Source organism: Harpia harpyja, chromosome 9, assembly GCF_026419915.1.
Source record: "Harpia harpyja isolate bHarHar1 chromosome 9, bHarHar1 primary haplotype, whole genome shotgun sequence".
In the NCBI taxonomy this organism is placed as follows: domain Eukaryota; kingdom Metazoa; phylum Chordata; class Aves; order Accipitriformes; family Accipitridae; genus Harpia; species Harpia harpyja.
The window spans coordinates 14,219,064-14,245,844 of NC_068948.1; the positions used below are offsets into that span (position 1 = coordinate 14,219,064).

The 26,781-nt window shown below is 43.0% G+C and overlaps 2 protein-coding genes across 2 annotated transcripts in view; one reads left to right on the forward strand and one right to left on the reverse strand.

Annotated features, from left to right (window-relative positions):
• The window catches only part of LOC128145894 (uncharacterized protein F13E9.13, mitochondrial-like), a 191,828-nt gene that overhangs the window by 94,823 nt on the left and 70,224 nt on the right, over window positions 1-26,781 (forward strand). The gene's annotated exons all lie outside the window — the stretch shown is intronic.
• POP4 (POP4 homolog, ribonuclease P/MRP subunit) lies at window positions 9,955-13,122 on the reverse strand. The gene is made up of 7 exons (XM_052796704.1): window positions 13,059-13,122; window positions 12,932-12,984; window positions 12,330-12,553; window positions 11,587-11,664; window positions 11,308-11,369; window positions 10,858-10,959; window positions 9,955-10,339 (listed from the first exon to the last, which is right to left on the reverse strand). The coding sequence occupies exons 1-7, from the start codon at window positions 13,063-13,065 to the stop codon at window positions 10,203-10,205; spliced, it is 663 nt and encodes a 220-aa protein (XP_052652664.1). The 5' UTR covers window positions 13,066-13,122; the 3' UTR covers window positions 9,955-10,202.

The following is a 26,781-nucleotide window of genomic DNA, read 5'->3' on the forward strand; positions in this document are numbered from 1 at the left end:
TTGCAAGAAAAGCAACAACAAAAACAACAGCGACAATAATAAATTAAAATACCTGTGCCTCAGAGCCAAGCCATAAGATATTAATGTAGTTTTCCTGAAGCTACAAACCATTCTGCTGCGTGGGAAGAAAACTGTCTTTTGAAATGTTGTCCTAAGTGTGTAGCCCCAAAAGTGGCTTGTCTTCCAAAGCATGACACTGCTGTCCTACACAAAAACAATGTTTGATCAGAGTGTGGACTGTACCAGCAAAGCTTGATGCCTGTGTAGGTGCTAGTGTTGTCTCCTGCATATAGCTGTAGGATGTTTTTCTTTGGTTTTCCCCTCCCCAACAATATATTTGGCAAAGTAGGTAAAAATCAAGATACATCTTCACAGAAACGCTAGCTGGGTGGAAGTAGGAATGAAAGGTTCTTTGAGGTAGACTGCCAGAAGTCAAAAGAAAATAAAGCTGTTTTATTACTTCACCAAACAATGAATGTTGTTACAGTGTATATTGCGCATGCTTAATTTAGCTTGATTACTCAATCTGTTCACCTTAGTAACTCATCTTGTTTTAAACAGAAGTCATTGTTCAAAACCAGAAGATGTTATTATTCTCTGGGTAAGCCTTGGGTTTTCTAAGTAATCCTAAAGCATTGCCCCAACTTTGTTGCTTTAAACAAACCAAAAAACCAACAAACCAGAAACAAAGGTAATTATCTTGATGCGGTGCTGACCTAAAGCTGTTGTTCACAAGTCATTGCAAATAGGAGGTATTGCACTGTAAATGCAAAATTAAAAATATGGATCATGTGTTTTGCTTATTTTACTTCCATGTACATATGTAAGTATGTCTTTTTTTTTTTTCCCCCCCCCTGGATGTTGAGTCTAGGATATAAGGGACCCTATATTCTTTGTATGAAGCATTAGTTTTAAGTCCGAAGTACTGCATGGCAGAACTGTGAGAATGAAGGCGAGGGAACATAAATTTAATGGCCCCACTGCTTCTGCCCATACTTGTGCCACTCTTCCACTAACACGAGTGATGAGTTGCATGCAGCACTTTTCTGTGGGCAGGGTTGTGTGGAGACCTGCTTCAAAAGAGGGTGTTCATGTCAGTCCAGCTCCTGTATGGCAAGGAATCATACCACAAAAATCATCCCTAAAGTAAGTACTAGCCAGGGCTTCTCATCATGGCCTCAGCAGCAAGGCTGTGAATCGCAACCAGAGGTAGAGCTAGCCTTTACTCTTCAATGTGGTGCTTCTAAGGACCCACACAGAGGGAGGCAGTTTAAGTGGCCACAGGCTTTGCTGATGTAATATGGTTGCATCTTCCATGGCTTGCATTTAGTGTTTCTAACCTGTCCCTGCAGCCAGAGTGCACCTTCCCTTTGGCACTACCTGAGGTTTCCTCTTCAGGCTGCCTCGAATTCCTATGATCCTTTTTTTTCCCCTCCCTATATTTAACCTTCAGCTTCATCCTATTCATTTAATTGGTGTTTCCAAGCTTTAATTTCTAGGGTCTGTGGCGCTCTCCTTATCCTGTGGATTATTCTAAAGGGATCTACTTACCTTTCTGAAAGATGTCACAAGGGTAGCACCTTTCACTGACACTAACAGTAAATAAATATTACAGACCTCTTTTATTAGGAAGTACAAACCCACAAGAAATCCTGCCTGGAGTGTTTGATAAATCAGATCTTTTGCAGACATCTGGAGATTGTGTTTGCAAATCCCCAGCGAGCTTGTTTTGTAGTCATTGTTACCATAATTCAGGTTAATGTTGTTGCCACTTTTTACTTGTTAAAACACATGTGGTGCTTTATTGCTGAAAAAAGTGGCTGCCTTGGAACAGAAGTTCTTTTAAAACCCTTCTTGGAAGTTTGCTGTTTGGAGAAACAAATGTCAAATCAATTGTCCTAGCTCTGAACTGCCATTCTGAAAAGGCAGCTGTGAAAAGAAATTACTTGGGTACTGCAATGGGGAGCATGTAAGAATCTAGATTGAGAATTATGTAGCAATAGAGACCTAGAATAACAAGTGGAACAAGTAAACTTTTAGCTTTTCCTGCAAAGATTAGCTTAAAAAATACTAGATCCCAAGCGAGAATGCTCATGCCAAGTTTTAAATCTCATTTGAATTTTTATAGCTGTTATAATCTCTGATATATAACCTTGGAAATAGGGTCTCGTAACAGAAATGCCGAGTCCCTTGACTATTGCATCGCAAAAAAGAGTTGCGGTAATAGGCTACAATTCTGAGACAAGTTTGCAAGGCTGGCTTATGTCTGCATATAATCACTCAAATGGGTCTAAGCTGGGCTCTTCACATTATTTGAGGGTATTTTGTGTACATGAGCAGCCGTATGCAGCTGTTCCAGTACTGTCAGCCTTCTAAGTATAACAGGCACAATCCAGCATATCCTTCTCCATTGAAATGTTGCCACAGGGAGAGGCTTGGAGCTTGGACACGCTGTCGTGAAAAGCAGAGCTTATTTTCTTTTTTCCTGTCCTTGTTCTTCTGTATTTCTGTGCAGAAGAAATGGAAGTTCCCGAGGAGCCTGGGCTGCAGAAGGATTGCACGTGCCAGTGCTCTCTTCCCTCTCATTATCATACGCTTGCAATCAAACTCTAATTTTTGAAATAAAAAACCTGCAGGATTCTTTATTGGGACTATTAAACCTTCAATCTTCGTTATTTAGGATGGCTACTTACCTTTTACTCAATGAAGCCATAATGCAACTGCTCCTATAAAAACTATTGAAATGGCTACTGTGGCAGTGAGTAGATTTTCCTCTGTGTAAAATAATCCTGTGTGAGTGAGACATAACTATCATTTACATTAATTAGGCAGCCATATAATGGGGTGTTCAATAGCTATTACATCATTTAACTTCTTCAGTGAGCACCCCAGCCACCCAAGAACTATCCGGCTGAACATTTCTGAGTCCATAATTTTGAAATAATCCTTTAGAGGAAGAATATGCATGGCAGAGTGTTGCAGACAATTTCACCAAAAAACATCCATTTTATTCAGATTTATGGGATTATTTTAACATTTACAAGAAGTGCATAATCCTATTTTTCCTCTCTCCCAGAATAACAGTGCCATTAAGTGGAGTCCATTTTGGGGCTGATACTGTGTGTACGCTAGAGGATGGCCAAGGAGCTTGTAGTCAGCGGTCTGCATTGGCAGCTGGACTCACATACACAACAAGCATGTTTCCCTAAACATTCTGTTACAAGCCTGGGGCCCGGGAGCCATGTGGCTCACCTGAGAAGCCCTGACTCACAGACAAGTGAGTGCAGTCCTGCTTGAGGTTTTGTTTTTGAAGTCTTAACTTTTGCCTTTAACAAGCATATGAGGACTTTAGCATTTATATTCAATTTTGGTTATTGATTTAAAATTTGTGAGGTCAAGCCTTGGCATTTCTGGTAATATCATACTTCCCAGAAACTATTATATGAATATTATAATTAATGTTCTAACTATATTATTATTTTTTTTGTATACTTTAATATTAGTGTCTCAGTCAAAAGTATGCACATATGTCATGAGGCTAGGAGCTCATTCTGAGAGCTGAAAGAAATAAGGCTGAATTTAGGAAGTAATACACCAGGAAGAGATTTCTGTTAACAGGCCTGTAGTGCAAATCTTTAACATGCTGTTCAGCTGCCTATAGAAGGTGATGGTTATTAGAAGATTGGTCAGTGCCTGAAAGTATATGAAAATAACATGTTTTAAATCAGTGTTGTTTGGCAATAGTTAGGTGCTATGGGAATACTTCTTAGAAGAATGAAAAAAAGTAATAGCCTCAAAATAGGCTGGGGAGCAGGGCAGGATAGACCGTAAAGTTTAGGTTGTGCCTTTTCCTTCAGCATTCTGGTTCAAAGCTATCAGTTATGTTATTTTAGTCAATCCTATACTCAATTTTTTTCTCTTCTTAATAGTTATAAGGTACTGTACCTTATCTGACTAATACAATAATAGAAAGCAGCAGAAAGCTGTCTTAACAGGGAGAGCTCTTAATTCAGTATTAAATGTTGCTAGGTTCTCTGTAGTTCTCCATAATCCCTATCCAACGGGCAGAGTGTGCAGAGCTATGTGTCAAAACCTGTCTGTAGGTAGAGCACCAGGTACTGTTTGTTCTGCAGCCCAGGAGGTTTGCATTTGCCAGATGTAACTGCTCCTCTCAGCAGTAGCGGATGCTTGATCATCTATTTTTCACATTCGCTGGTTAATTTAATTAAACCAGTACACTGAGGGAGATTGCTGCCTTACCAAAAGAATATATTTTCATCACATGCTGTGGGGAAGGTGACTCAGAATTGGAGTTAGTTACCATAGGAGTGACAGAATTAAGGAAGGGGAGTGTGAGACAAAGGTGTGTCAAACCTCCGTGAAATTCCATGGAATCGGCCATTGTTGATGTATAATTTGACCTGGTATGTAGGACCATGCTCTGGTGAATGTTGTAGCATGACAAGCTTTGTAAATCCAGTTTTTATTTGTCTAACAAGATGAATGAAGGTGAGCATTTGTTATATAGGTCAACTAATGTGCTTTACTCACCAAGGTCCTGCATGCTAACGAGCTCACCTTGGGTGCAAGAAGGCAGTACAGCTGGGGTAAGAGGCACAGCTGACAAGGGTTAGCCTTTCAAAGTACTCAGGTGTTTTCCATGTCAAGAGAGCTTGTTTGGAATTTTGGTGTTGCTAAAGAGGCCAGTTGGGCATTTGCCTCAGCTGTGATGGTACAGGAGACTAGCCTGATGTAGCTGTTACTAGGTGTGGGGGACCTTCTGTCCTGCTCAGATCTCACGTGGTGTATAGGCTGAAGAAGATGGGGCTGTTGGAACCAGAAAGGAGAGCTCATGGATTGCTGAAGCCTTGTACTTGCATCACCTGTGGTAAGGATGCTGCGGAGGCAAAGGGAGATTAATTAAGGAAGTTGTAGTGTGTGCTGAGGGAGGAGTGACGAACAGCAGGAGCTGGGAATTAGCTGTTCGGTGGTCTTTAGTATGAAGGTGTTGGCGACTGCAGCAGGAATGATAAGGTGACCAGAACTTTTTGTTAGTTAAAAAACCTGTCTGCATATGTTTTGGGGACTTGTAACTGGGGAATGAGCATGTGTAACTGCTCTGGTGAGGGGCTGAGGAATTGCCCTGTTTAGGTAAAAGCAGTGCTGCCCTGGTTTTGAGAAGGTGCTGCTCCTGTCCCTGAAAACATGCTGCTGATGCAGAGGAGCAAGATGGTGTCTCGGGTCTAATGCAGTACAGTGGGTCCTGCCTGACATCACAGCTGTGTCTTAAGTGAATTTTAAAAGGAGGAGAAGGAGGTGTATAAAAAATAAGTGAACTGTTCTGGTTATAGGAGGCAAAGGATGCTATATAAGGAAGGAGTTACAAGCAAAGATGTAAGTTAATTGATGGCAAACCCGCTAGTAGCTCTGCGGTGTGTTCTGGTTCTTTGGCACATGTGCACCAACAGAAACAGTCGGCAGAGTGTGGGCCTGGGCTGCTGCAAGAGCTCTGTTGCAAGCTCAGCATCTCCCAGTCATGCTGTTGAATGCCCAAGGACACCATTTTTCCTTGGAAACTGAAAAATTTTGATAATTTTTAGATGGTACACTGTGGCTTTTATTCACTTCTTAAGGACTGCTTCATATTTGTTTATAGAATGTTAAAGGTTATTTCTAAATCTTTTTGTAAAAGCTTTAAAAATACCAGAAGTAAAGAAAAAGTGCCAGTGTGGAGAAGGATGAGTAGCCCTGGTTGGTTAGGGTGTGACACGTGCAGTCTGTAGCAAAACTGAGTATCTTTTTCCCTAGAAAAGTGGAAGCCTGCAGACGATGCACAGAATTACCAGTGTCGCACCAATGGATACCTGCAGCTTTTCTCTGCAGGATTTGTTTCCCCTACCAAACTGATTGTCCTTCCCTTTGTTATTCTGTCTGAGCTCTGACTCATTCTGTTTTTTCTTTTATACTCTTTCTCACCCCATGCCATTTTTTGGTCTCTTTCTGTTAGAGAATACCACCAATGTTTCCAGTCAAGGTTTCTAAACCTATGATTTGCATATTATGGTGAAAATAGCTAAGCCAGGTTTGCTTATCTTTTATGTACACACCTCGGAACAAGAAGCTTCCTTTTCCAGATCATACCAGCCTGGCATAGCCATAGCCAGCCCTTTTCCAGTTCAATAGGGTCATTGTTCTAGTAGAAAATACTAGTCGCCCTTGCCGGGACTTCTCCTTTGGAAAATGCAGCTGGTTATTAAGGACTATGTGTTACTGTTCCAAATTATTTTAAGGTTTGTTTAACAGGAGTTGCTTGGTCAAAGGTTGTAAGAGGCTTAGAAATTATTTCTAACCTCTTGCATTGATACAAGTCCTCCCAGATCTGAAATACTAAAATGGACAAAGAGAGTCTGCCAGAGGGGCGAACTTGTCCAAGACTTGAGAATTAATTAAAAAAGGCTCTGGTCCAGATCGGAATTTTATGCTCTCTTATGCTTCTCTAAAACATTGGGTGGCTTGAATATATAGAGTTAACATCAGCTACATGCTGCTGTGATTTCAGTGATTTGAGTTTCACAAGGAGAGTCCCAGGACATTTTTGGGGGTTTCCATTGTATCGCTGTGTAATCCATCTTTTAGAGGAAGTATAAAAAAACCCCTTCAAATAGAAAACTGTGTGTTTTCTTGGATGCGACTTGGCTTTAATTTCAAGCATTTCCTGCAATGAATTATTTTGAGGTTTCAAATGGAAATTACGGGTTGTTTTTGTTTGTTTTCCTGTTCTTGCTTAAATGTTCAAAATTCAGTAACTGGATTGTTTATAGTTGTTTCAGTTCAGATTGGTTATAAATATATATACATAGTAATAGGAAAGCAGAAGTGTGTTTAATGTAGTGAGACGGTATATTGTTCATTATTCCCTGGTTAGCCTTTTCTTTAGTGAGAGAGAGTTTAGGTATAAAAATCATAACTAATAACGTGTCTCTGCTGCACGCAATTCAGAGTTGAACGTAGAAAGGAAGAGGCATATTAGAGACAGCTGTGATTAGTTCTCCAATTTCCTAATATTAAATCCATTAAGTATTTACTGTCTCAGCTAATGAAGAGATGGGGAATGGTCATGAATCAGCAGGGGAGGACTGGTGCAGTCATTTTCACTTTACTCAGTTTCTAAGGAAGTTCCTTCACCAGCAATGGGGAGTTTAATGTGTTCTAGTGAAAGATGAGCACAGAGCTGCGTTCTGGAGAAAGCAGATGGGACGGGGGTTTGGTTCAAGGAACTGATGGGTAGACAGTGATACCAATGGTCTGCGGGAGTGATTTATGGGGGCTGTTTGGAACACCTCACTGAGTCATTACAAAAAGGCCTCTTCAGGTGATTTACCAACTGCAGTAAAGGTGCCTTCAATGCGTTGGCTGTTCAGCTCTCGTTATTCTTCATTTGTCATCTGTCTTTATGTGCTACTAGCTTGTGATTACCTTGAGGAGACCTTTGAACATCTTTTCAGCACTCTTCACTGTAAATAATGAATGCCTTCCTATTATTTATCGAAAGAGACTGCTAGGTAGCGTTTGTCTTTTGGTTGCTGAAATAGTTTAAAAAATGGAAATGCCAGTAGCTATGGGAAGCTGTATTGTATTCATCTATGTGTCCATATGGTAGAATATGGTATGTCCTTCACAGCACAATGAAACATGATTGTGCCTAATTCCAATTTGTGTGGCATTCCCATTAATGATGTCTATTTAAGACATCCATTAAAGGCCCTTAATGTTAATTAACTGGACTGTGCCAATAAAGTTCTATTAGCTTCCCCCTTTTAATTTAACATTATAGGCATTTAACAGATGTCTTAATTAGATGTTACACTGAAGGCTATGAGCAAAATTAAAATCAGGTCGTTGTCCTGAAAGGAAAGTTTCTGCTATGATTTATGCTTTCTACCACTTTGTTTGTTTTTCCTTCTGACCTCTCGCAGGAAAACAAGGCATTTAATTTCAGAGAACATTGAGAGGAGTAATGGGTACTAGGTAGAATAACAACTTGGGTCTACCAACTTTAACTCATCTTGTTCTTACTTCACAGATGTAAATTCATTGAAAAAAGCTTCTACTCTTTGGCACTTTCAAGTGTTTATCTGTATTTTCAAAAGCTTTTCCAGTGTTTCTTTCTCCTAGTTTCCTATTGGTGTGAAATTACTCTATGTCCCTCTATAAAATATAAATCTCTAGCAAAAACACTGTCTGTTTTCCCCATCTCAGGGGCAGTACTTCATATAATTGCAACAAAGATTTATTTCCATACCAACTCCTTTATTTCCTGACTTCAAAGGGGGAAGAGAAGCAGTCTGTTCTTGAAAACCAGTATTGCCCATGCTGTGCTTTCAACTGATCAGTCTGGTTCAGTGATGCTGAATCTGGTTTGTGTCTGAGGGATATGCCAGGGAGATGCAGCTCTCCTGTAACCTATCTCAGCAACAGGTCCAGAAAGGAAGTAGGAACTTTGGAGGCCAACTGACTTGAGGGCTGACTGGCACAGTTAGTGTTTTCATAGGACTGGGGAGGGTTGAAGGTGGTGATGATCTTTGGCTTTCTCAAGGCAGATAAATGGCTTGTGTGCCCGGCAGTGCAGTTAAGAGCTCTAGCTGGAGCTGTCCTCCTGAACGCAGTATGAGGCTTTGGTGCATAGTGTATGTGAGAAACAGCTATGTTCTCTTTAAAGAAATGACCCTGGTTGGCTACAAATGCTTGAATGGTGGCAGGGAAAAACTCCCTCCTCCTAGATACAGGTCTTTCATTTGATCCTGACATTGACTTGGTGATTTAAATTGAAAGCTTCGGAAAGCTACCTCTATAACATAAACACTGTTCTTTTACAACAGAAAAATGTAAAGTGACCTAAATATGTGGGTCACTTCCACCTCCCAAACAAGTCAAACCAGCCTAGTTAATGAGAGATTATAATCTGGGCAATCAAAAAAGGATCTGGAAGTATAGGGGGAGAGGGGGGAGAAAAAAGGAGATTAAAAGGGGCTGAGGATATGTGAAGCACACGTATTCAATGCTGAACAAGTCTCCACTGGTGTGAGTATGGGGTCTCCATTACAACCACTGTTGCAGACTGCTGCAAAAAGCAAATATTTAGAAAAGGTTTAAACGCTAGAAGCTTCTTCACAAGTGGTGCTTTATTAAGGGTGATTGGTGAGTTTAGAAGACTTACGCTATGAAACTACCTGACTGCTTGTGTTCCAGTGATACAGTGCTCACAAACAAGTGATATAAATTAAGTGCCATCCATGCTAGCCCTTTTTAAAATTGTATGTAATGTGTACCTTTTAATAAGGGTATTTTTTTAAATGTGTAACATAGACACCATGTCTAAATATATATGAAAACAGGCTACAGTAAAGCTCTATAAATAGAGGTTAAATATTCATAAAGCAATTTTGTGGGTAATTGAAGATTGGGGGTCACTTCCATCTTCGAATTTCTAGCTTCAAGTGTTTCCCTGTTACGTGATGTGTTCCCTGCACTCTGGCATGACAGTATATATTTACTAATACAGACATACCTGATTTTAAGATTAAAGTAGTATGTTACTAGTAAGCCCCTGGTAAGCAAACAGCTTGCAGGCCTGCATTATATGTTTAGTATGTCTATGTTCTCACTCATATACATGTTATCTGTAACAATATTAACCACAGGGAAGGAAATACTCAAGGTAAAACCAATCAGCTGAAACAACTTACTTGCATATGCACCAAGCAAAGATGTTGATGTTGGCCCAGGAACGATTATAAAAGAGCAGTTGTCATTACCTACAGTCTCATTGTAAGCATGTAATAGGCAGATAAAGCCCAATTTATACAGAAGGCAAAAATAACATTTATCACAGTTACAAGACATAATTTTCATTGTGCAAATTTATGATTATAAATTGAAACAGGAGTCAGGTAATCAATACCAATCATGTAAGTTTAATAAAAGCTAGAATGTTATATACAAATAACAAAACAGATACAACAAACTCCAACAGTCTGAGAGATTGCTTTAAAGACAACAGGTACTAGTCATTCTTCAGTAAGAAGAAATGCTTTAAAAATATTTCACATAGCTATTCTATTTCCAATCTGCCAGAAAACCTGGTATTTAAACTGAAGGAAAACAGCAGACATTTCTATTAATATTTCTGATTTTCTATGAAATCATAGGTCAATAGTTCCTTTCAACTTGAATTTTTTTGCAGATCGCTCACTTGCTCTAAGCTGGAACTTGCTTCCATAGATGTAGGAAATGAATCCATCAATCTCCAAGCTAAATACGTTGTTAAGTTTGGGAACAACTGAAAATGCAAAAGGAAATAAATTAACAAAAGTGGACTAATGTAAACAAATCCCCGTTATGAAAATATACTGACGTACCAGGGGATATTAGTCACATGTAGACTTGAGGTTTGCCACATATCAAGGTTTTTATGCTTTAGCATGAGAAGAAAAATAACCAAATCCTCTAAATTTTAAACTGGAATTATTAAAGTTAGTCCTCTTTCAGGAGCATGCACTAAGTGTTGCAGAGAACATCCAATGTGAATCAGATGAATAAGCCTTGTGCATAATCACATTGGGGTCATTGGAAATGATTTTTTTTTTTTTTAATTGCTCATATCTAATGAAATACTTTTTTGGTAAGATACTGGGCTGATACATGGTCAGTAAAGACACTGACTTCTGCCACTCTATGCAAAGAACTGAAAGCACTGATATAAAACAAGGTACTCGAGAGGTGTAAGATGAATAGTGTGTTTAAGAAATTTCCGATTATTCAAGTTGTGAAAAGCACTCAAAAAATTGTCTTATATACCTTTTAATTTGTCCTCTTTAGTGATAATTTTGAAGACATGTTTAAATTCCTGTAGAATGATTCCTGTTATCCCAACGTAAGAGGGGCACTTTGATTTTGTGACTGAAAGAACAGAAGTATGTATTAGAAAATTTCAGACGCAGGCAGTTTATTTGCTCTTCTACAGTTGCCTCATGATTTTAAAAACTGGTTTGCAATATTCTGAAGTAATGCAATTACAGTAATCACTGGTGAAACTTGCAGTTAATCTTTGCAACTAACAACATGACTTTCAAGAGTAGTTGAAAGGTCATTGGCATTGGCAAGTAGAGAAAGAATCCATCAACATATGATCTCAACTGTGTGATTCTAGAGTTAATGATGCTAAAAGGAATTTAAAAATAAGTACCTGAAATATAGGAGTGTCTACTTAACTTCAGATAATTTTGAAAAAGAAAACAAACAGAATACCTGTAACAATAGCTCCATGGAGATCAGCTTTTAGCAGTTTGCCCTGAATCACATGTGGTTGCCTTGAAGAAGAGGGTGGGATCAGAGAAGAGGGAAAGAAAATTATATGGAAAGTTAGGTTTACAAAATGTGACCATGACTATTGAAATCATGGTCAAAGCTTACAGAAATAGTATGTATCTTTATCAAGTAACTATGATGTTTCAAGCAGTAACTCAGTAAACCTGGAAATACCTACTAAATCAAAAACCACAGTAATTTTAAAATATCTCAACTTACACATCTGGTTTAAGACCATGACATAGGTCTCTGATATACTGTTTCCAGAGTTCATGTAGTGGTAGAAAGATGGCATATCTGCAGGAAAAAGACAAAAAGTATTATACAAGAACTTAATTATCAAAAAATCTATTGGTTGATTACTGAGGTAATCCATATTTACAACAGAGTTAAGACTAACACTTGTAAGTTTTGTAATCTGCTCTTGTACTTAACCTGTGAGGTAGCCCACTCCATACAACAGGTTTACTTTATTAAAAAAAAAAAAAAAAAAAGCACAAAGTATGGTCCTCTCTATTGACACCAAACGGTGATGTGTTTTAGAGGATTGGGCCACATCTAAGACTGAAGAGATTTCTACTCTTTTATCTCCCCACTTCATGTCAGCAACAGCAGGGGCTTTGTTCAGCATGCATTAGTTTGAGGAACCTGATGCAGAATTTTGACCCTCTGGTCACAGGCAGTCTAACTTTAAAAACTGAAGTCAGAGGTGGTTGTATTTCAGTTTGATTTATTGTTACATTTAGGTATACAAAAGGGATGAGAAGCAGTACCAAACAGAAATGAATTTTCCAACTATACAGACAAGCGAACTCTTTTCTCATGGCAAAATGCCACAAACAGAGTCTCAGACAGACTTCACATACGGAAGGGTTAGTGTCCACGTGTATGTGCTGCTGCTTTTACATACTTCTGATGTACTTCCCGCTTTTACTACAGAGGGAAAATATTTAAGACCTTACCTTTGCTGTTCGGGTTCAATTTCAAAAAGGCGCATTTCTCGCCTTTGCTTGGCAGTGAAACCTTTTGTTTTCTTCTTCTTCTGCTTTGTCTTCTTTTTGGAATAATGCTCAAGAACTACAGCTTTCCGAGTTAATATATCCTGGATAGCTTCGTCTTTCATTTTTGGCATACTGTGCTTCAGGAAGGCATTTACAAACGCTTTGGCCTCTTCTGATCCCTGAGGCTAAAGATATTTTAAAAGATACTGTAAAATGCTAGATTTTAATTAAATAACGAACTTGCTGCTGACTGGTGGTTTTATCAAGCCGACAGAACCACCCGAGGAACGGGAGATCTACGCCCAAGTACTGGAAGGCGTTCACACGCTGGAGCCCCGGGCGTGCAACGGCCTGGGCTCTTCTCACCGCGCGTGAGGAAATGACCGTTTTCGCGTTTCGTTCGGAACGGCCAAGGCCACCGGCCGCGCACGGGGGAAACCGGAGGCGCTGCGGGGGGGCGAGACCGCCGGGGGGGCGGGCCCCGCTCCTCCGGCCGCCTCGCCCCCCCCCGCCCGCCGCCGGCCGTCCTGCCGCTCCGGGGCTCCTCGGGCGGCCGCCGGTACCTGGAGGCGCGGCTCCCCCGTCTCCTCCGGCGGCAGGCGGCGGTACAGCGACCCTGCAAGGCAGAGCGGGGCAGGGCGTCAGGCGGGGCCGCCGCGGCACCGGCCCCGCTGGCCCACCGGCCCTCACCCTCCATCGCGGCGGCCGCCGGCGCAGGTGGTGACGACGGCCGGGGCGACGTGCGCCTGCGCAGGCGGCCGGGGCGGCCCGCCGGTTTTAACCCTTCGTGCGTGGCCGCTGCGCCTCGTTAAGCGAACTGCCTTCGTGGGGAAGGAGCTCCAGGGAATAAACAACAAGCGGCTCTCTTCCTGTCGTTATGAGGGGCCAGCAATACCTCAGGGCCGCTCCCGGGGTGCCGAAAGCTGGCAGGGCCCCGCGGGGGCGCCGAAGCCAGGCGCGGGCCTGCGAGGATGGTGCTGCCGTGGCCGCTCCAGCCCTGGGGAACGGGGCGCCCTCCGAACCCGGGCTGAGGTCAGACTTAAGGGGACCCACGCAAAACTCGCCTTCACGCGCGTCACGTATCCAACAGGCCAGCCTTGGCTCCCCTCGTGAGCTGCGTGGGCAGCTGTCGGCAGGGCAGGAGGCCGTGGGCGAGGGGGAGCCAGCCCTCTCCCTCTGGCCTTGCCCGACGTCTGCGCGACAAAGTCATAAGCGACAAAAAAGGGGTGTCGGATCCTTTTCGTCAAACGGGAGCCAAAAAAGGGGGGGACAGTTGTTAGATTCTGCTCACTAAAAAGCTTCTATAAAGAGTGCATTACTACTCAGCATAGCAAAAGAAATACCGTCTTGTTACCATCTCCCCCACTGCTGGTTAGGGTAGTAAATCCTAGCCTTAACCTCAAATTCCAGAGGCTGGGCTGGTAGAGGTAACCAAGATCCCCGTGTGTCCCAGGATGAGGAGCCTCCCTGCATACACCAGCGTTTCTGAGTTACTGCCTAACATGGCTGGCACTGGGGTCCCAAAGAGCTCGGTGTCCCTTATAAATCACAGCTGTGCTGGACTCTGGTTTAGAGGGAAGCCATCTCTAAGATCAAAATCCAAAGAAAAAAACGTAAAACAGGGAAGTGGTGTTGCTTATCGCAACCATGAGGTTCTACAAAGGGGGAAGCTGTGGCCAAGGTAGACCGTTAGATTAGCCATTTAGATTAAGCTAGATCGGGACCATTTAATAATTTTAATTTCTGTTAGGTGTCTGAACAATCATTTTACTTTTATTAGGCAAGTCACAAGTTTATTTCAGCAGAGATCAGGATGCAAAATTAACATTATTTCTAGCCAGAGTCAAAGAAACAGTCTTGCAAAATGAAATCTGGCTATTATTTCTCTCTTTTATACTAACAAATTCTCTGACTTTGGAGAGTAAGTTGAGCACCAGATATTTCAGTTACTATCATGGGGAAATTTCTTTTTAAAAAAGTCTTGTCAATCATAACTTCTGTAACACAGGCCGCCTCATTTTCTCTAGTCATCTGCCACTTCAGTATGATCATGTACCCTTGGAGTAGACAAGTCTGTTGTTTGAGTATTGATTTGTTAGCATCCTTCCCATAGTAACAGCATTGCTTTAGAGTCTGAACACTTGTTGTGATGGGCAGCCTGGATATGTCAACTTTCAGTTCTTCTCCCTCATCCTGCGGTTGCTCCCACCAGAGATGCTGGGACATCCATTTCTACCTTTCCATCCTGCAGCCCCCTCGCATTCCACCTTTTGTTGCCTCATTTTTTCTGCAGATCTCTCCCACCCAGGATTTACAAATGCGGTGCTGCAGCCAGCCACTGCCTGAGCTCCCCAGGCCGTGGGCAGGCGCAGGCCCTCCCTCTCTGCCCCTTGCCAAAGTTCTTCCCATCACCCTTCTCATGGTAGGAAGGAGGTTTTTTTTCCTAGTCCCAGCCTGTGCTTCAAGGCCTCTCCAGCCATAGCCCTTGCTGCCATTGCAGGTACCTGGCTCTTGCATGCTCCTGTTCAGCTGTTCCAGTAACTAACAATGTGTCAAATGCTACCATACCATGCCTGTAATTGCACACCCAGCAACACGAGGTCTTTGTTTAAAATCTGTCCCCATGTTTCTATCAATCAAGGTCAAAAAATGAGGAAGGTGCCGCTAGCCATGGGGTTTATCCCCTCTGATATGTTGTTGCCCCTTTCCTCCTGGGGTAGGACAAAGTCCCACTCACTGTACAACACAGAGGTACCTTGAAACCAGAGCAGCCAATTCCTTTCCTTGCCAGTCTAGCCCCAACTTGTGCTGCCCTCTGCTCAGACATGATGGTTCTCCAAATACAGAAGATATTTATATTCCTGTCACGGGGGGATATTGGCTTAGCAGATAAGCACTGCGTGGTAAAGGATACTTAGGGAGCAAGTTACTGAGGCGGGGTATAGGAAACAATGATTTTGTTGAGTGCTGCTGTGGAGCACAAAGGCACTAAAGTGATCCCTAACAGGGAATGAAATCGTAGATCTCTCTGTGTGTAAAGAAGAAAGGGCCGGTCTCTGCAGAGTATTAAGCGTGAGCACCAGTTGGTTTGTATCACAGACCTCCTGGTGGTTAAGTACGTTGCCACAGCAAGCAGATCTCTTGGTTTTACAAAGCATGGCCTCCTTGAGTTGTCATTGCTACTAAGAAAAGATCAATTTTCATGAATGGAGTACCAGTATAAGCGCTATGGGTCTTTAGGGCCATATGAGTGCTCCTTCACTGGATTTATGCTGCAATTCCTAGGGCACTTCAGGGATTAATAGTCAAATCAGCGTTGGCGGCGCTGGTGTTGTAAATCCAATGATCCAGGCTAAACTGGTGCCTGGGGAAGCCAGTCTCTTTCAACAGCTCTACATCTTCATTTCCCAATTTATCTTCAGATATAACATCTGAGGGAGCGAGATCAGTGTGTTAGTGTGTGTCCCAGCAAGAAAGCTCCACGTCAGGAGTCGAGACTCCCATCAAATAAACATGAAAAAGAATAGGCAAAGAAACTGAGAAACCAGAGAATAGGCAAAGACAGTGTGTAGATAAGAAAGAGAAGGCTCAGAGAAATGAGGAAAGGTGGGTAAAATGTGAATATAAAATGAAGTGGAAATATGCAAAGAAAATAATTATAATGCATGTTCCCGAATGTGCAGCATCACCTGCTCTGCCTCTCTTAGTGTCTTAGACTTTTGAAGCTTTTTACTTCCAGTAAATCACTTTGGAACAAGTTTATAGTGATATAAATCCCTAATATATATTATTAATACCAAGTTATAGGTGCCAACATTGGCATTTCTTATTCTATTAAATCTATGTATGGCTTTATTTATTGCTCTCTAAAAATAATAATAATAAAAAAGACCCTATGTAAAAACCCAACATTGAAGCAATCTAACTGTGTGCACTAGGGGGCCGTATTGCTGTACCTGTAGGTACTGTTGAATTACAGTGATGGGGAAAAAAACGTGCGCAGGCCAGGCTAGGTAACAGCAGTGTCCTGGGGAAAGTTAAGTGAATGTGAGAGCAATTATAGAAAGAGCTTTATATTGACAGTCACAGAAAGCTAAAACTTGAGATGCAGAGTAACCAAAGATAGTAATTAAAGATATTTGTGTGACACAAGAATAGAAGATAAGTGTTTTGTTTTTTTTTTTTTAGAAAGGGTAAGTACGTGAAGTTAACTGATGTGTGTAAAAAGTGACTGGGCTGTAATCACCGTTACACTTTTGCTGATTGATACAAGAAATAAATACCATAGTTCTCTAGAAGGACTGTTTCAGGAAGCATTTGAGCTCTCAAGATCAATATAGTTTATTCCTCTTGGCCAAATTGTATTAGCAGCTGAATTTGGTCCCTAGGGACGTCCGTACTGGTGAAAATAATTTTCATTTAAAACCCTCTGATGTGCTTTCCTCTATCCAAGTATCAAGCTGCTAATACAATTTCCACCCCCTTTCCCACGGTTGTGCTGAAGCAGCGAGCAGCCAGCCTGCGTAAGCCCTGCGGCTGTCCCACCACCTCCTGCCCACGTCTCGCCGCCCCTGCGCGGCTGCCTTCTCCTGCCGACATCTCCTTTCGGCCTGCCAGGGAGCTCCGTGCCAGTGTTTTTAGGGCACCTTGGCTGACCGTACCCCGCATACCCGGCTTGCTCCTAAGTTCTGGCTGTGCAGCGTCAGGGCGGTGCTGGTGTGCTGCACATTGCGGTACATTTCCACAGATTTGGTACTTGTGGTTCCCTGGAAAAACCAGTCTAGGAAAGGGCTGTGTCTGGGGGGGTGGTGGTGGGCGGGCAGGGTGAGAATTGCTGTTCAGCCAGGTGGGTGGGCAGAGTATTTGATACTAGCAGCCTGAATTTTCATTTCATGTCAGTATAGGTTTGCTAGAGGAAAGTTTGTAAGTTTTGTGTATGGAAGCCCAAACTCTTGCATTATGGGTTTGGTTGACAGATTTTAGACGGCTGTGCTTCGTTAATGAGCATCATCTTTTGATGTACCCCGTGTCCCTCAAATGTTTCTTTTCCATATATTTTTCTGTAAATTCTTCTGCTTTATCAGCTCGTCTTTAACTCACAGATTAGGATGAGATGTGTGTGTTGTCCCCGTCCGCCCCCAGCTGAAAAACTATTCCTTCCAGCTGGAGGTTCAGTGTTTCCTTACAGTCCTGGCTCCTTGTCATCTCAAATTGCAGCTGCTGCCTCTGGGTGAATAAAAAAGACTGGCTTTTCTGTGTGCAAAGAAAACAAGAAAGCGTTTGGAAACATAATCCAAATATATCTCAGTGGCACAGAAATGAGAAGGCAAGTAATAATCCCAGAATGTTTTCGGAAAATTCCCGTGAGTTAAAAGCCGGGTTTTAAGTGAAAAGGAAGAAACAAGCAGGGTTTTTCGGAAGGCTGGGTGCCTTGTCAGTGCGGCTGCTCTCACTAGAGGGCAGCCCGAGACCGGGGGTCGGCTGCCGCCCCCCCCAGCCCCGCCGCGGGCTCCCGGCTCTTGCGTACTGCCTGCTATGAAGTCTCGGTGCTTATTTCTACGTGCGGTTGTAATTCAACTAACCGCTTCAAGTCCAAGTTTAACAATTGCTTCCTCTGTTGGAAGAAATTTGTCTGTTTGCAGCTTTTTTTAGCATACAGGACTGCAGTTCTCCCATACACAAGCCTCTTCCTCATCACACTAAAATTATCAGTGGAAAGAGGATTTTGAAGGAATTCAATTTCACCACAAGTTAAGGAGGCCACTTTTTTAAACACCAATATATTCCCGTATCAAAATAAGAAGCTATATCCTTCTTAAAATATTAAAAATATGAGTGACCCTAGAATACCTGGGGATAAATACTGTAAACTAGAACTATTCAGCCTTGCCTCGCAGAGCAACGCTGAAAAAGCAACACTTGCTCCCCAAAACAGTAATGAGGAGTCAGTAAACTGAGACTTTGGCAGCTGACATTTGGTTTCCCTGCGTGCTGAGATCACGTATGATCCAAACACACATCAAGATGACAGACACCACTGCTGCTCCTGAACAGCTTGTATTTACTAATTAATACCAGCATTCTGCATTCATGTATTATTCCATGACAGTCTGTCTTACAGTCATTACTTTTGCCGTGCTTTGAGTCTCATTTAGATCTTGCTGAATATTTTATCTTAAAACATAATTAACATTGGCTTATATGTGATAGGGAGGTATGATGCAAAATGAGTATTAAAAATGATAAATTATGAAGTAATAATAGTCATTGGAGTTATAGCAGATGGAATAGTTTAATGTACGTAATTTGGTTTTGGTTAAATACATTAACATAACTCATTAAAATTAAAAAATAATACAAATAGGGTTTAGGCTCAAAAATCAATTATGTTGGATTTTCATTGAAAAATATTTAGACTGCTTTCTGGAAAAGGGTTGTCAAATTCTGCAAGCCTGTGCGATATGGTTTAGTTGTCTGGACTTGGCACGTTACCCATGGTAAGTAAGTTTTGGCCAAAAATATGTTACTGCGTACTGCATGTTACTATTTGCAATAGAGTGCAATGGAAAAATGATACCTCGAATTGCTCTGTGCTGCAGTACTGTGGCTGCTGATAGTATTTGTGCATCCCTGTCAGCCAGGGTGCTTCCTCTGGCCACCTCCAAACCTCCTGGCACTGCCAGGCCACCCACAGGCTCAAGGACTGCACACAGCGAGCTCCTAAACATAAACAAGAGTTGTACATCGGCTGTGGGTAACTCAGCCTCAGGGCTCTGGAGTGAGACGAAGCAGTTTTTACTAGGACTAAGGTGACAGGAAGGAAGAGGCACTTTTCTCACAAGGCTTAGGTTAAAATAATCTATGTTTCGCTGAAGCATCTTCTGCTGCGTTTTCCAGAAGGTGCTTAAGCGCGAACTGCTCGGGTCAGAGTCTGGGGAGAGGGCACCCTCCAGCTCAGGGGGCTCTCGCTGGGAGCATGGGGGCTGCTCCTGCCGCTCCGACCCAGGAGGGAGCAGGAGGCTCCAGCCATGCAGGGCAGGGTCTGCAGCACAGCCGCCTCCTGCACAGTTCAGTGCCAGCAGGTGCTTCGTGCCAAACAGCCAGCGTGCCTGGAGTTAGGAACTGGGATGAAATCCCAAGAAGGTTGAAAAGGTTCATTAATTAAACAGATACAAATTTCTCATTTTTCCTCTGTAATGAGGCATCTTTCTCAAAGGCATCACTATCAGCAAGGCCCCGTTCCTGCCAGACTCTTTTGAAGCAACACACTTAGGCTGTCAGGAGTGAACGGTTCTTTTTAATAAAATGAGTCAGCTTGTGCACCTCCAAAGAGATGCATTGCTGAGTCCACACCCATGAAGGCCTCGCCTGCCGAGGCACCACATAGCTTCAGGTCCCGTGGTTTGAACGTGTCTGTCAACACGCCAGCTCACGAGAGTCCTGCCGAGGGCACGTGTGCGTCTCCACGAATTCAGGTAGTGCGACCCAGAGAAAAACAAGTGCAAACTACTTGTCTGTTGAAACTGGGCTGAATGAGCCCAGTTGCCACAGTCAACTCCTGAACTAGCAGTGAGTGTCCTGAGCTGCTGTCCAAGGCAATAAGAGATAATAGCTGTGGTGCGTAGTCTCGCAGGTAGGTTACTTACAACCCATCACACTGGCTGTGACTATGCTGGTAACACATGTAGGCAGTGGGGTTTTTTTAATAATGTTCCTTGTATCTACATTAGCTTTTTATTAACCAGTTATAGAGGCGTCAGTGACAATGTAAAGTGTGGCCCAACCCAGCAAGAGCAGTTCAGGCAGCTCCCTCTCACTGGACTGTAGCGGAGGGCACTGAGCCATGTGCTCAGGAGTCTCTCAGTGTTTCCAGTTGAAGTTTTCAAACATGGGGGGATGAAAAGTAGTCACAGCACCGAAGGTTTTGACTCCCACTGCAGGCAAGTTTTTATGAGCAGTGGTCAACGTGGTCAGCTGCTTGCACAGAGCTAGTGGTGACACTTCCACCTCCCTATACATAATCTGATTTCTTCTGGACTGCAGGCATGTGGTGGGGCAGTGAGGGGATTAATGCTGCTGGATTGCTTTGATAATTGAAAAAAAAAAAAAAAAAAAGGGCCATCCAAAGTCAACCAAAAAACCCCTGTTTGAGGTCAGTGCTCTAGTAAGTGCTTTTTAAAGAAACAATAACCTGGTGCAATAGAAAATATTTTGTCTCTCTCTCCAGTAGAAATCTGATAAACCACAGAGAGAGGCAGGTGTCCAAGGAGATAAAAGTAATAAATGCGGCTGCAGTTCCGGAGTGAGCTAGCCTGTCAGGCTGGTAATTAAATGAAAACCCCTCTCAGGAAATGCTGGAAGCTAATAGATATACATGGAGATGCCAATTCATTTGCCTCAGCAATGTGTGTTAATTTTAGCATGAGATTAATTTATACATTTTGCAGTGGGACAAAATGGTGGGGGTGGCAGGGGGAGAGCTTTCATCCTGCCAGTGATTATTTCGGGTGGTAGAGATTATTAAGCACCTTATACTTCTTAAAACCAGAACAGTGGGTGAGGATGGGAGAGAGAAAATGTTTAATTTAATCTAAACAGAATTAACTAATCACAGACTTCTAACTGACCCCAACCACAGTTGCAGACAGCTGCCAGGGGATCCTTTGCTTTGCCACAGCTCAGTAAGTACAGAGCCCTACTTAGCAAGTAGCTTGAGCTTGCGTCACCCTGTGTTGGCGTGGTTTAAAAGGATTTCTAAGAGTTACTGAGTGTGAAATTAAGAGTGCTGCAGTGGTGGATCGCACCTACAGGAAGAACAGCAGTTATCCGAGAGTACGGTAAGCTCAAGGATGGCGCACAGAGGAGGTGCGGTGAAGGACTGACTTGTATGTAAAAGTGCACTGGTAATCACATGGGCATGTGCCATCTGGGCTCCGGGCAATGAGTAAGTCTCTGCTCAGGACCCCGCCAGCTTTAGCGGTGTGGCACTTACCATTGACAGAGCTGCCCAGTTCCTTCTGGTTTGTGGTTGTCCTATTCTGGAAGAAAACTAATTCTGAGGCCAGACAGACATCAAAGTGGAGGAGATGTTTGCCTGATGCGCAAGGCAGTGAGGCGACTGTGACCCCGCTTTGTGCACGGGCAGTGTGTGTGTTACGGTCCCTCTCAGGGTCGTTTTTGACCCTTGTGTCCAGTTTCAATCCTATTTGTCACAGCCATCAAGCTCTCATAACATCCCTACAGCTCTCATGCGCACAGCTGCCTGCATTAGAGGATAGATATGCCATTAACATTACATGCTCTGCCCTGTGATGCACCTGGAGTTGCTGGGGCTTGCTGGTGTTGTGTGCGACCGCACTGGCCCTCCACTGCTGGCAGCGTGAGGTTCTGCTGGGTGCATGGTGCTTGTAGAAATGAGGCCCTGATTTACACTTCCAAGTGTGTGTTAAGGGCATGGCTATAGGTGTTTCAGCTCTGAAACACACCCTGCAGCACAGAAGGCTTTTAAAAAGTCTTCCCATCTGTAAAACTATCAGCATTGAGGCAGCAGAAGCAAAGCAGATTTTATTTTCTTCTGCCTTAGAGGAGGAATACTCGTTTGCCCTTCAGTGTGATTACAGCCCATTTACCAACACTTCTTTTTGAATTTCAGACCTACGTTTTGGAACAGTCACAAGCAAGAAGTGGTTTGTTTTTTTTTTTTTTTCCAGAGCCTGGAGCAGTCAGCACAAAGGTAAAGTTTATTTGACAAAAAGAGTAGTTCCAGCTGAATTCATATTGTGAAATTACAGGTCCATTTAAAGCAAAATAGAAACGGTGGCAGGTTAGGGTCAGGGAAGGAAGATAAGGACATACTGCAAAGTGCATCCAACAACTGTCTTAAAATTTTTAAGTTTTTATAGGAAGTTTTTCTTTTCTTTGTATAATTATGCAAAAGAATAGAACTACAAAAAAAGTAAGAGATGCTGAAAGTAAGCTCGAGGCTCGCTCAGGGATTGCAAGTGGAGACACTATAAATGGTGTCTCAGATGCTGACTGATTCCAGAGCTACAGGCTCTGTCCTTCCTGCCACGGACCAGGATGGACGTCTGCAACCTTCCTGCCTGCACATGTGTCCCCAAGGGATGTCCTCCCCGCGTGGCTGGCCAGGGCAGGACCTTGCAGGGGTGCGATCCCCACGAGGGCTGGCCCTGGCTGCACGCTCCTTGCTTTGCAGCCATTGCCCTGATCCCACAGAAGTGTCACCTCAGTCCCTTTTGTTCCAGACTGTAGCTCTCAAAATGCATGTTTTTTCATGACAAAGAGGGTTGCTACGACCTTTTCTTAATAGTACTTTAGTTTGCTCTTGCTACAGAGACTGGCTGCTAGGTCTCCTCCCCGGCACTTGCTGTAGTGTCCTTCTGCCCCTGCTCCGAGGGCTCCCTGTTAGTGTTACCGTAACACTGGGAGGTGAGCTAGAAACAAACCCGGGAATATTTTGCAAGTCCTACCTGTATCAGCCCTGTGTGTTTGCCTGTAAGAGCTGTGGGAGACGTGGAGGAGTCACGAATGCTGGCATCGTTACAGGAGGGGCTGCTGTGCCAGGGAGATCGTCTTAATGAAGGCCTCCCTATCCCCTGAGGAGTTACCTATGGCCCTCCGAGATTACCAAAGGGAATTCCAGAGACTTTAAGAGACTTTGGGGCATGCCTTAGTGTAGCTCTGTCTTGATGCTACTGAATCCTACTGAGCCCTTTCATAACCCTGGCATTTAAACAGAGATTGTGTTTATAGTCGTCCTCTTCTTACGAGTTAAAACAACCGAAAAAGATAGAAATAATAATTTCCCACATTGTCTTGCATGTAAAACTACCAAGCTCCACAGTTGCCCCCATTTTCGCTGCTCACACAGACATATGAGGTCAGTTCTGGGGGTAGAAAACAGGGATGTTCAAGTTGCCAGTGAAGATACATTACCTGCAGATTGCAGCTCAAATTCTGCTCTGGCTTGGTAGCACCAAGAAATTTTCCTACTTTGAACAGAGGTGATGAACGAACAAACCAGTTGGAGCCCTTGTTCTCCCTGCGCATCAGAGGAAGTGTTTCCACAGGCTGGCTTTGAGTGCACCTTCAGACACAGTACGGCACTTGCTGCAGCTCTGCTCCAAGGTCCTGGTGCTGCCAAGAGCTGTGAGTTTAAAACTAACCGAGCCTCCCACATGGCAACATGATTTACTAAACCACTAAGATATTGGGTCAGCCTTGTAAATCATTTTAATTATTTCACTAAACAGGTTGTGGAAATAGATCAATAGAAAATATGGCATTTAGGCTTACAATGCTGTGCATTCATTATGGGAAAGAAATTATATTAACTGATTTAGGAGCTAGTAATAACTGAAAATAACAATTTAATGGAAGTTTTCCAATCCTGCACTTTGAAAGCAGGATACAGCTATACACAGTCTACACATTTTAATCTCAGTCAAGTATACATAGCAATTTTTTGACTCTCAGAAATGTCAGTCAAGTACAACTAACTTGCAGACTTTCAGCATCCCATAAATTACATTATAATGAAACAAAAACAAAGAAACTGTCAACAACCATTTTTACATACTGGCAGGGTCACACGAACCAGGCACATGAAAAATAAGAAAATATATTGCAATATAACAAAGTAGAGGTGCTGCACAGCAGGCACTATTTTCCACTTGCAATTGCTGTTTCCATGAGACCGTGGTTTGTGCTGTTGGGCTTGAAGGGCACTTCTCGCTCTACAGTGTTGGGTTTTTGTCTTAAACATCTGAATACTAAATGCATGCTATATACACAAAATATATATAAAGAGAGATGGAGGAAAACAAACCAGAAAAAACCCTAATCTCTACTGTGCAGCAAAAGCCAGGTGTCATCATTCAGTAGTTGGGGTCAGCATTGCTCTACTACAATTATTTTACCTTAGCTAAACTAAATTTGGTATGGTGTGTCCTGGTTTCTTAATGCATGAATGATAGTCACCTGTGCTGTTAAAATACTCTCTCCTGAAATAAGCTGTAAATTGTGACTATTTAATGCCTTATTGGCCATCGAGTAACTACACTGAACCAAGCAGGCATGACTGTGGACAGAATTTAAGCTGCAATCAGATAGTGCACCTATGCTGCCTGCTCGTTTGAAAGCCTGCAGCCTACTGATAGGCAGTTGTCACATCAGCTATCTCCACTCTGGTTTGCAGGCAATGTTAAGCTTTTGTTTAAGCCCTCAGGCTAGATAGCATTTGAATTATGCACTTCATTGCACCCCAATTAGCTAGGGATGCATGATGAAAATTATTATCAGTGAGTTTATTTGGGAAAACACCTTATTTTGCTACTTGGTACGGCATATAAAGAAAAAACAAACACACACCCTTTTTCTCTGCTGAGAAAAGCTTGTTCTAGAGCAGAGTGAAACTTTGAGCTGTGGCAAATTGTGCTGCTCCTGCTTACTCACCTGTCTCCTTGAGCTCCATCCGGCTGTTTTGGGAATGTTAAGTGTTGCTCAAATAAAAATAAATGGCTTCAGCATGACGGCAGAAATGACTGAGCACGTTCCCTGTGCAGGCTGTACAGTGTGTCCGTCTCCTACTCCTGAGACCTCACAGCAGGTGAGTTTTACAGTGTCCCCAGGTAAATGGCCCCTGTGGCTTCCCACACTGCCTCTCCTCCTTCCTCGCCATTTTGCAATCGCACTCCCAGCTATAAACAACAAACTGGACAATGTTTTTCCCAAGCCCTGTAGATGCCAGCAGCAACAGATGAGCACTGAATGAAGGGAAACGCCCTGTGTGAATACATGGTGTATTCATGGCCCTGAACGTGAGCAGTGCTTTCTCTGGTGCTGCTCTGTTCCAAAAACCTGCACTGGCAAGGTTTGAATTACCCTGGGTAATGAGCCTGAACTTGGTTGACTTTTCCATGCACATTTATGACCAGGTTGATAAACACTTTCTGAACCCAGCAAAGCTCCATGCATTTGATTTTGAGATGGTCTGCTTTAGTGGAATGCTTTAGTCTAGCGTAAGTGGCATAAGACCTCTCTGGTCTTAAAATAATTGGTTAATAAGGAGATTTTATGTTCTTGAAAAATATTGCAAAACGTTCAACTTCTCACGTTTAACACTGTGGCAAGCTGGACTTGGTTCCATTTACTCAGTCTTGGTATTAAATCATGTTACAGTTCAGATTTTGATAGGTGCCTGGTGCGTGTTGCTAACTACTATTTGTTCGGGTTTAAGCTCCCCCCTGTTCTGGCAGCAGTGAGGTGCACCTTTCTTCTGTCTCTCCCTACGTGCTGAAAAACTGCAAGGTGGTCACATCAACAAACCCACAACAGGATCAATGCACCGGTATGTACTCAGTTTTGGTCCTCCTGTCTTGTCAAACACTGCTTACTTCTCTGGAGACTGAAATGCCAGTGTTATTAAGAGATTTCACAACATAAGGAGCCTGGCTGCTGACTTCAGTGGGACGTAGCTAGCTCGGATACGCAGTCATTAGCTCAACCAGTCACTTTACAATAAACCAAGGTTCATTTTAACCAGGATTGCAATTAGCACCTTGCTGTGCATTTAACGAACTTGAGACTTTCATACCACTATACTATAAAAGTTGAAATTCTATCCAAGCGCTCGATAAATGGATTACACTATTATCATTATTTGTAGCACTGAATGATTGTATTTTTACTGTCTTGCGCTGAATTAGCATAAATGAATCACAAATGTGTTATTTGGTAAAGATCATAAAGTAACTGAAGTTTCCTTGATCAAACTGTACATTTTCATCATCTCATTTGATTTTGTTGCCTTTAGCTACTCTTGTGCACTTTGAGTGCTGTATTCCCCTCAGGGTAACAGGTATCACTAACAGACAAGGTTTGGTCTAGATGATCACTCAATGCAGTTATTCCTTGGCCTGACTTGGATTTAGATGTGCACACCATGTCCTTGTCCAAAGATTTATCAACGTTCCCAAGCGAGCACAGCTCCCAAGCCCACGTGCTGCTTGGCTTAGTCGTGGCAAGGTACTTCCAGCTTTCCAGAGCTCAGAGCAATGTCTGTTCAGTATAACAATGTGGGGTGTTTCAACAACATCCTAATTCCTGTTGGACACACAGGATTAGTTTAACTAGGGAAAGCAGGCCTTTAAATCCTGAGGCACTTAAGGGTCCCTTCAGGACCTGATGGGTGGCTTTTCCTTGTGCTCCTGTTGTCCTTGCTGGCTCAAAGCTGGGGGAGAGGCAGTGGCTGTCCTGTCGGAGCAGAGCACGCAAGGGTGAGTGTGCACGGGGACGCTGGGCAAGAGGTATCCTGAGCTGCACCGTCCGCAGCTTTGGGAGCCTGGCGGCCCAGCCCCTGCTGTCCTGCATTCAGTGCCTTCTGAGGGCATCC